At 39.6% G+C, this 10,822-nt stretch overlaps 2 protein-coding genes across 2 annotated transcripts; both read right to left on the bottom strand.

The window, feature by feature from the left end:
- Positions 1-224: 224 nt before the first annotated feature.
- On the bottom strand, positions 225-3,604 carry LOC119193214 (pre-mRNA-splicing factor CWC22 homolog). Its single transcript, XM_037446851.1, is given in 10 exon segments — positions 225-852; positions 945-1,065; positions 1,244-1,382; positions 1,451-1,604; positions 1,607-2,104; positions 2,419-2,675; positions 2,677-2,863; positions 2,866-3,076; positions 3,078-3,409; positions 3,412-3,604. Coding segments are annotated over 10 exon segments (2,541 nt in total). The 5' UTR covers positions 3,467-3,604; the 3' UTR covers positions 225-265.
- Positions 3,605-7,042: 3,438 nt separating this feature from the next.
- On the bottom strand, positions 7,043-10,818 carry LOC119193215 (stress response protein nst1-like; the record flags this gene model as incomplete). The annotated part of the gene is made up of 5 exons (XM_037446852.1): positions 7,043-7,432; positions 7,693-7,833; positions 8,799-8,939; positions 9,328-9,445; positions 10,697-10,818. Coding segments are annotated over 5 exons (912 nt in total), but the record flags the coding sequence as incomplete, so codon positions are not given.
- Positions 10,819-10,822: the final 4 nt, after the last annotated feature.

The raw sequence follows: 10,822 nt of genomic DNA, 5'->3' as shown, positions 1-10,822 counted from the left end.
CCCTATCACCTTCTTTTGCTCGCCTGCTTGGGTCTCTACTATCATCATCTCTAGCACGCCTGATCGAATCCCTTTCATCCTCTTCTACCACGCGCCGCTCCAAGTTCTTTACCGTCTTCATTTCTTGCCTTCCTATTTGATTCCCTGCCATTTTGTTCTCTCATCTGCCTAGTTGAATCCCTGATATCATCGTCCTCCGTGCGTCTTGGTTCTCTATCATCTTCATCTCTTGGTCGTCTACTTGAGTTACTGGCATAATCTTCTCTCACTCGCCTTCTTGAATCTCGACCTTCGTCTTCTTTAGCCTTCCTGTTTGATTCATTGGTGTTATCTTTACTGCTTCGCTTGTTAGATTCTCTCGACTCAGCTTCTCTAACAACTCTGTTAAATTCCCTGTCATCCTCATCTCTGTCACGTCGCCTAGTCCTAAAATCATCATATCTTTTACTTTCTTCAGACCCTGTATCATTAACGCGTCCCCTTCTCGAATTATCTGGACTTCTATCACGTCTCCTATCATTACCTCTGCGCGGATCATCAGATCTGTCTCTATCAAATCTTCTTCTGCTATCACCATTTTGTTGATCATTGTTCCAATCTCTGTCACCTTGTCTGATGTCGCGAGGTCTAGTGAATTGATCTCTGTCGTTTCTTTCGCTGTCCCTGTCAGGTCTGGATTCCATCCTGCGAGCATCTTTGCCATATGTGTCATAGAAACCATCATGGCCCCATCTTTCAACATTTTTATTTTTTTCCGCATCATTGTTTTCTTCTGGAGTTTTTGGCGTCTTATCTTTGCTCTTCTTTTTGATTTCTTTCTTTTCTTTTTCTTCTTATTCTTGTCTTCATCTTCTGAAAGGAATAAATAAAATTACCTTATCTGCTTAAAAAAATAGATATGTTATAAACATTTTATATAAATTACCCATTTAAATATAACTCACCACTAGAGCTGGAGTCACTGGACGAGGAGTCGGAGCTACTGCTGCTTGAACTGGAGCTCGAACTGGAATCTGAGCTTGACTCACCATCAATAGTGATATCTGTTATGGGTGCTGGAACATTCTGTAAACATAAGTGAAATAAGTAAATACTTTTAGGGACTCTTAGAGTATGTGTACCTTTAATGTATATTTATTTATTTCTAAAAGTTCTATAAATTTCTTAGTTTAAAATGCCAATCATAATCACACTTCAGCCTGCTTAATTGACATATGATTGGTAAAATACCATAATACATTACCTTTGGCATTTGCTTCAAATGTTCACGTAACTCATCCGTCAATCCTCCCAATCCAATAGATGTGAAGAAATTGATAGAAAACCGGGTATTTCTTGGATTATCCCGCGGGAATATACCTGCAAAACCACTCTGCAATGTTCTGAAAAATAAAAGCATCATTAATAACAGCTTTATACCATAAAAATATTAAAACAAAATACCACTCACGGATCTTGGAGACGGTCATTCAATTTCTTTAAACCCATATATTCAGCTAATTCTTGGAACAGAATCTTGATATAAATACGACTTGAACTTGTAGTATCTTCCTCATTCAATTTGACACACTCTAAAACCTCCCAACTGATGGAATCAGTGAAAGAAGATGCGCAAAGAACTTGCTTACATTTCTTAATCTGTTAGTATCCAATCTATGAGCAGTTGCATAGGAATCCTTAAATATTTCCTCAAACGGACCTATGTACATTCTGTTGATATTGCAGAACCGTTGGGCTAATAGTCCATAGAACTTCTCATATGTTCTCTGTTCAGCACAGCAGTCGAGAAACATGTGGCAGAGTTCCACTTCCTGTCCAGGCTTGAGCTGCATCTTCATGAGCTTATGTGCGCACTCTTCAAAGTCCAAACTGGAGTTGATTGTGAGGTAAATGGTGCGTCTCAGTGCTACTAAATTGGTTTCTGTGTTGTCAATAATGGTCATTTCCTTTTTCTCTTCTTCCTCTTCCTCTTCAGACTCCTCGCTGCCACTCTCTCCGGAACCATCCTCCTCACCAGATTCCCCATCAGAGCCGAGGATCTCTTTGCTTAATGTTTTATATTTCTGTTCATTTTCTTCATATTTATCATCAAATTTGAAGACATCTGAAATATTACGCATTTATGTATTAATATTTGTTTATTCAAGCTGTATATTTAGGCTGATCATTTGATACACAACTGCCGACCTACTACAGGCTAAGTGCGAAAAAGGAGCCCCTCAATGATGTATACAGAACATAGGCTGATTATTATTTTTATTTCTATTAAATGGTGTAAATATTTATTTATTACAGTTTGGTTCTCTACAGATATTTTGTATTCTTACTCCAATAACATTATTTTTAACATAATGTCATTTTTTAATTATCGTGAATGAGAAATATCTCAGCAAATAAAATAATATACACGCCACTTACTCAAGATATCTTGTGGGTCCGTAGCATCATCTAGCATCAACAAATGTGTAAACTGTTCCTCTTCAGGCACCAACTCTAACTCCTCAATCAGGGCTGGGTGATCCTTAAATCCATCCTTCCACACTTGGAACATCACTTCAATCATGTACTGCACCCTCTTGTCCAATTGGCCTTCATGGAGGATGTTCCTCAACATCTCAAATATAGCATTAACTCCCTTTGAAGACACTTCGGTCAGTTTCTGCCCGCATTCCTTTAAAAGCAATCGCCACTTCCACAGAATCATCTGTAGGTGTCTCTACAAGTAATGTTAACAATTCTAAAGCTAAGATCTCGTGAGCAACCCTCTGGTTCACTAAATGCGCAATAAATGAGGCGGATGATATACAAATTGCTTTGTCATTACGTTTGAAACCTCTTTTGAACTGTATCACCAACCTTTTAATAACAACTCTCCGATGTTAGGAAAGCGGGAATTCACGGCAGCCACGAGCGCTGCGTACACATTAGTGAAGGTTGGTGAAGCTGCTTGGGCCTGTATCACTGAACGACACAGCAGACCTCTACCACGCACAATATTCTCTTTCAATAATTCTTTAATTATAATACCGATGTTGCCGACGTTGATTTTGTTAATGTGGCCGTGTATGGACTTCTTTTAGAGCTTCCCAAGCTAATCTTTGGTATGCAATAGAAGATTTATCTGTGATCTGGGCTTGCATCATACGCAGACGTGCTGGCGGTATGTAGGCACCTCCTGTTCTCGTGTTCAACATGTCCGTCTCTTTAGCCTTTCTTTCGGGCCTGTCAGGGACTTCCTTTAGCTTCTCAGAGTCTCTACGTGGTCCATTGTCAAACTTTTCATTTTTGACTGGAACATCGGGTGATCGGGACTTAGAATGCCTACGTTTACGTCTGGAATCTCTATCGCGCCTGTCCTCATATGATCTAGATCTAGACCGTTCCCTTCTGGACCGCTTTTGCCTGCGTTTTCATCATCTTCCTCGTATTTGTCTCGTCGTCGCTTACTATCTTTAGATGAATCCATTGTGTATACTTTTTACAAATGATAACACACTTAACAAATAACTGAGATTAGTTCATAACTTCTATTTTTTTCTAGTGCAATAAAAGTTTATGGCTAAAAGAAAGAAATATTTTACATGTACACGACAAGCACACATAACCAGAGAACATAACGCGGAAGCCATGTTTTTATTTTGACAGCTAACCTTTTTAAAATCGTCAACAATCCTAGAACAATTTGTAGTGTGATACTAGTCCTTTTGCCACATAATATTTTGGGTTGCCATTTTTGTCCTAACAGTTTCTACCGTCCATATTTTATGCATAGTAAATTTTCTGACTCAAATATCTAGGATATATCTATGGTTTATGTTATGTAATTCATGTAATAATTGGTCCAATATAGAACTTATATCAGTTTAAATATTTTAATTAATCAATTTAATTATTCCACGTCCAAAAATATTTCGCAGTTATTTACATATCATATGTTCAGATAAATAATACAGTGTGATGTTTTTTAATTTTAAAATTCAGGCGTGTGAATTAGGAGAGACGAACCTGTGGGGAAAATATTCTTGCCCGTATTTAATCATAAGGCGCTAACAAATACATGTGTATTTCATCCCACGATGCGATAGGGAAGGACCTTCCGACAAATCCGGTATAAATTCTAGACTCCAGGCAGATACTGAGTAGAAAATTCTAATATCATTTTCTCCGACCCGACCATCGAAGCGACCTTAGCACATTTTTACTGTAATAGCCATGCCACCAAGGCAGTTTTTTAACTTTGCAGTTAGCTTAATTTAGCTACCTTGTTCCGAGCAATTTCATAACGTGTTAACGAATAAGAAACAAGGTTAGATAATATATAGACGTACGGAATTTTCTGTAGCCATTAAATAAATAAGTGAGATAGATATAAAAAGCCACTCTCTAACAATCGGAAAGGAAAGTAATATTTAATTATTAATCTTATTGAAGACAGACGACACCAATTTGAATGGTTATAAGTTTTAGCAGTCCAATGCGTATCAGTCTTAATTTTGCGAAATAGCCAATGTAAATATTGCACGTTGCCAGGTTCAATCAATCTCTATCTAATCTAACAATCAATATCTAATGTCTCAGAATGATGCTCGTAATGGAAGTTTGAGGTTCTGTTTGTAATGGTAAGAAATCGTGGAGCACACCATCAGACTGACTATTTCCTATCTTTTTTAACTGCTGGTCTCTGACTTTGGTGTACTATTTTCAAAGTTTACTTATTTAGTATCTCTAAGGTAATTCAAATATAATATGCATATGTATATGTTTATAGTGTTTCAGTCTTTCAATTATCAGGATAGTAAGGAAAGGTAGTGGTGTACTTAACTCTATGTATGCTGTAAATGATCTGGGGCCTTATTCTCTATCCCGCACGTTATTTTAACAGTGCGTAACAAGCACGTAACACAACACATCATGTTTAGGACTATAGAAATTTGGCTTACAGAATACCATTCTACGCACATTTCTCAAAGATAACATGACACGGCCGCGTTACGCGTTTACACTATCATACAGAATAAGGGTCCAGTAAAATAAAACGATACATTTATTAGTATTTATGACTTTATTTAATACGACAATGAAACTACAAAAGTTGCCTGCACTTCAAACAGCAATTTTCATATACCTCACAAACTGAAGCACATTAATAATTAATCACATATTAAAATATAAAATCAACGATAACATATTAATAAGAGTTAAGAGTGTCCTAATTATACGCAAAAATGTTACGAACAAAACACAAAAATACAATATTTATCTGAAAGCTATAATGTTGCATCGCTATACATGATTCGTCTCGATCGTGAGAATCTAAAAGGCTACACAATACCCAAGGCAAATTGGTCAGAAGTTTACACATCTTTACCGAGAAACAAGCTTACTTACACCTAGTTCCCTTACTCATACAGCGGTAGTAACATAGTGTGAAGCGTCATCAGGCAAGCGAGTCGCCGCGCCGCGCCCCCTTGCGCCCGCACTCGCCCGCACTCGCGCCAAGCATCGTGCCGTCCCACTTATGTACAAGATCGTCCACGTCAGAGTAACCAATGGCAAAAATATACTATAAAATACAGAAGTAGTTTCACTGGCACGGAGCACCGCGCCGTCCGTCTTTGTGCCTACCGAACGTACTATCACTAGAGCAAAACATCACAAGCGTCGTTGCGTCCCACGACACACCTCCCAGCGTCGCGCACGCTCTCCCCTCTACCCTCCGTTAAAAAAATATAAAACGCTATTAAAGGCAGTTTTATATGTTACATTTATTGATATCGACGTGAGCCAATTTTACCAAATACTGAGGCACTTCCGCTGTTTACTAACCAACTAACGCTCAGACTATTTCTTGAACCATTTTTTGAGATCAATTACCACGTGAATGCCACTAAGATTTGACATAATATAGACTAGATGCGGCATCGCTCTGACGCGAGCGAATTTTGTCGCTGTGTGTATCAGTCTGCGTCTTGTGGAATTATAATGTGGACATCGGTACCACAGATGGCATGCAACCAACTCTAAAACTCCTTACAACCCGCGACGCAAGTCTCCCCGACGAAACGATACAAAAATATATAATTCAATACATAATTAATAGCAAAGGCAAGTTAAAAACGCGAGACAAACTTAAATTTAGATTATACCCATCCTAAAAATACTGTTGCGTATGACATATATTAAAAATAATGATATAATTCTATCACTAACGATTAGAGATAGTAATAACCTCACCAAGCTACCTCGCACCGCCAACGCGCTAACATTCAAGTGTAATTCCACCGTGGGTTCCGTACTCTGACAATATAGGCGTTGCAATTCATCCTCAACTTTAAACCATTTCAATAAAATAAACAATTACAAACGATTCAATATATACGCTATAAGTACAGGACCAGGGTTCATACCCACTTGTAGTAATCCGAACAAATGAGGGTACAACCATCTCACTTGTTCGAGTACCAAAAGCCGGCCCTAAACACGTCTAAGACAATTACATTAAAATTTTGCTAGGCCAAAATTGTTTCGGTGTACATCAATGTTGCCAACATACGGGTGAAAATAACTTCTAAGAATGTATAATTAAGCATGCTCACGAGGAATGCTTTATGGTGTCAAACAGAAAGCGCGTCCAGGGTGTAACATCAATATTGTGAGGATGCTGCACTGTGCGATATTGGGGGAATATTTTTATTTAATTTTTATCACAATATTTTTAACATGTTACAACACCGACGCCACATCGGCTTTAAAAGCGCCACCAAGGCTCACACCAAGGTACAGACACTTTGTCACTGGACCAGCCAAAAACCTTAACCTATAGTCATAAATTACTATCGTAGATAAAACAATGCAGGCTAGTCGATCTACCCAGGTGGCACGTGGCAGTGTTAATATGAGACACATGACGATAATATTTGTGTCAGGGTGACCAGCCTTTAATTCTAATGAGCCATAGTAATTTATGACTGCCTATCTATCCTTTAGGTCTGATTAAACTAGTAATTTTTTTTTAATTTTACGCGTAAATTTTGATAGCCTCTCACGTGTTCACGTGTGACCGGCACGCCGACCGCACTTCCTCCAAGCCCACGGAAAAGAATGATAAATCAGGATGTGACCCGCGCGATGCACGCGGCCCGTCGCCCGGCGCGCCGAGCCGTGCCGCCCGAAACCAAGCGGGAGTGAGGCCGAGCTTACAAACGAATGCTACATCGGAAAGCGACAGACGGTGGTCGGGCTCGGTCACGGCGTGGCCATGAGCGTCCGGGCCAGGAAGGCTCCCCTGGCGCGGCGGCGCGGGCGCGGCGGGCGCGGCGCGGGGCGGCGCGCGCTCTAGCCCGAGCCCGCGGCGCCGCCTGCTACTCTCCGCCGCCGCGCCGCTCTCCGTGCGCGCGCTCTTGTTCTGCCGCACCAGCTCCGCGCGCCGCTCCTGCAACACAACTCAAGTTACGCATTGCGACACGGAATAACTAGACACAATGCTCGACCCGCTAGACCTGCCCGTCACATTAATAATATTGAATAATTATATCACGCAATTATATCAAGTTCGAAATGTGACGAGCTCTAGCGGAACAAACCAAGCTCCGCGATGTTAGCGACTGCAGAATTATAAAATGAAAGGTGTTAGTGCAGAGACAGTATGACCGATAGCCGACGTGCGATAGAAAGTCAGCGCCTTCGACAAACCTCTTTCTTGACAAAGTCCAATTTTTTCTGGATCTCCTTTTCCCTGTTCTGCTCGGCGGTGGTGAGTTTGGTTTCGATGTCCTTGGTGATCTCTTCTACTTTGGCGGTGGCGGCAGAACGGACCTCGGCCAGCTTAATGTTCTTTATGAATCCAACAAAAAATATTCATATGGTAACATAAAAAAATAAAGCATGCGAGGCTGATGTTAGGATATGATGGAATCATGGTAGGGATCCATAAATGATAAGCACGTTTAACAACTCAAAACATCTAGACATATTCATGTCCACAAAGGGTAGTTTGTTGGAAATATCCATTTGAAAATAATTCAAAATAAATTAGTTTATTGCGATTTTTAAATGGCTGCCTAATTAATTAAATGACAATCCACAATGATGAATGATACCACATTAACAAAAAGATTTATTTGGTAGAATTTTATATAGATAGGGAGGTAAGTAGGTACAGAGATCTACCACTAAAAATATAATTGTAAAATTTTAATTCGAGCTCCTGTTCAGCAGTGTAGCTCGATGATGATATGATGATGATAAACTTCAATACTTAAAAGCGCACATTCTATGGACTTTCCATCAAACTATTTTACATTACAGACAACTAATGATTCATATCTAATACAGTTATGCACATCTAAATTATCTATTATTTTAGCCTTGTTAGTTGTTTGTTACAAGGTAGCTACTTCTAAACTTGCATGGGTAATACACATCTGGAGGGCCACTGAATTGTATCCATGGGTAAAGCTACCAATAGTAAATTGTGCAAGAAAATTAAGAATTAATCGACCGAGTGTCCAAAACATATGTTGCAACTTTCTAACTTGAAACGAACTAAGCTGTCGAATATTTTGTAATGAACACTGAACATTATCTGCAATAATCTATATGAATAAAATTCCAGCTGTGACCTATCCCGGACACTGAAGAGCTTCACTGTAGATCTCATTTTCGAATAACAGACATCATCTCACCCTCATGGTCACTTGAACTGTCCATGACTGTCCAAAGCATTTAAAAAGGACTCTCCAGCTGCATACCACCCCTATAGTATCCCTTCAACATGTATCCTGCATGTGTGCACTCACGTGGTTGCGCAGTTTCTCCTTCTGCTCGGCCTCAAGGAGCAGACGGCGGTCGGCGGCCTGCTGCAGCTTCTCCTGGATGGCGCTCTCGAGCTGCTGGAATCGCTCCTGGTTGCCGGCGCGCACCTTGCGGACCTGCTCCTCCTGTACAACCATAAAACTATCAGCTTCATTTTTACTTAGTCGTGGACTGCATGTTCTAATCTTTGTTGATTTAATGTAATTCTTAAATTAGACTAATTTGATATTTTCGGTTTGCATGATGATTTTAAGTCAGGGTTTTATGGATATCAGTTAAATGAGTTAATTCCAGTGAAGGATTTTGGATCAAGAAAGACACAATCTGATTTATCTTGGCTGTATTAAAACCTTAAACGCGTCGATGTAGTACAAAGAGCTCAGCAATTTGTTTTTACAAATAACTATACAGAAAAGACGAGGTCTTTACTCACTAGTGGCACAAGTTTGAGGCACGAATAATTACAACCCTCAACAATCACATCCATAATGCTGCTGAGTGCCGAGTACTCACATGTTCGCGCAGGCGTTCGAGCATCTTCTTGATGTTCTCGTCGCGCTTGTCGGCGGCGGTGGTCATCTTGTCCTCGATCGCCTTGTACACTTCGGCGGTCTGCTGTTCCAGAGTCAGTCTGCAGGTAAACAAATTTCCATATTTGCACTAATCTTAATCTATATATATAAAAATGAATTGCTGTTCGTTAGTCTCGCTAAAACTCGAGAACGGCTGAACGGATTTATCTTATCTTGGTCTTGAATTATTCGTGGAGGTCTATGGAAGGTTTAAAAGGTGAGAAAAATTCGAATAATTGCCGGGAAAATCCTCAAAACAGCATTTTTCTATTTCCCATACAAACGTTTTCTAAATAAAATGGAGAGTCAATTTGTAATTTATTACCGCTGCATAAAGTTCAAATTCGTGTGCGCGTTGGAGGATCTAATATCGCGTTCTGAAACTCAACAAAAGTGAAAGTGAATCGCGAACGCGACAAAATTGCATAGTCTCAAAATACATAGTACATAAATAGTGGTCGGCTTCGAGAAACTCAATTTTAGCTAACTTCAGTTGTTAATATAATATATAACTCAAAGGTGACTGACAGTGATATATCAAGGAACAGCCCAAACCATTGGACGGATCGGGCTAAGACTTTACATGCATAAAACTACTATGACGTAGGCATCCCTAAGAAAGGATTTTGATAAATTCTACCCATAAGGGGATAAAATAGGGGATGAAAGTTTGTATAAATGTTCTTAGATTTTCGACTGATTGAACTGAAATTATAGATTGGGGATAAAATTAGTTTGAACCTATAAGTACCGGGAAAATATGTAGCAAGACTTTTATCAAACAGTGGAATTTTATCCTGGAAAACACCTTCACGCGGGCGAAGCCGCGAGAGCAACAAGTAACACAATATAAAACAAAGTCCCTTTTTCTGTCTGTCTGTATCTTATCGATTTTCTCAAAATCTATTGAACGGATTTTTATGAAATTTGGTATGGAGATAGTTTAAGTCCCTGGGAAGGTTATAGGCTACTTTCTATCCCAGGAAAATATGTAACGTGACTTTTATCCCGGAAAACTCAAATAGTCAAGAATAAAGCCGTATTTGAGTCAACGAGAGATGATTTTGTAAGAAAGTTACAGTATCATGTAGAAGATTGTCATATATCACTGATATGAGGTGTTTTGAAGTGTCCGTTAACGAAAACCGAAGATGTTTTAACGACGAAACAAGATGATTGGGGTGTTAAATATCAAATCTCAGATATATTAACATTGAAACTGCATTTCTTCCTATCTGATCTGCAAAATCTGCACCATTATTTTACCCTTCATGACTTTTTAGGTAGGTAGTAGACTAGGTATTCCTTACCTGGTCTTCTCAACTCCCTCGAGATGGTCCTTGAGGCGAGCACGCAGTTCGTTAATGAACGCCTCGCGCTTCTCCTCGTGAGTTTCCATCTTGGCATCGAGCGCCTCCTTGGTGGCCGCGATAAAG

This window comes from Manduca sexta, unplaced genomic scaffold, assembly GCF_014839805.1.
Source record: "Manduca sexta isolate Smith_Timp_Sample1 unplaced genomic scaffold, JHU_Msex_v1.0 HiC_scaffold_3761, whole genome shotgun sequence".
NCBI classification, from domain to species: Eukaryota; Metazoa; Arthropoda; class Insecta; order Lepidoptera; family Sphingidae; genus Manduca; species Manduca sexta.
This window is presented reverse-complemented; position numbering and strand designations above follow the sequence as displayed.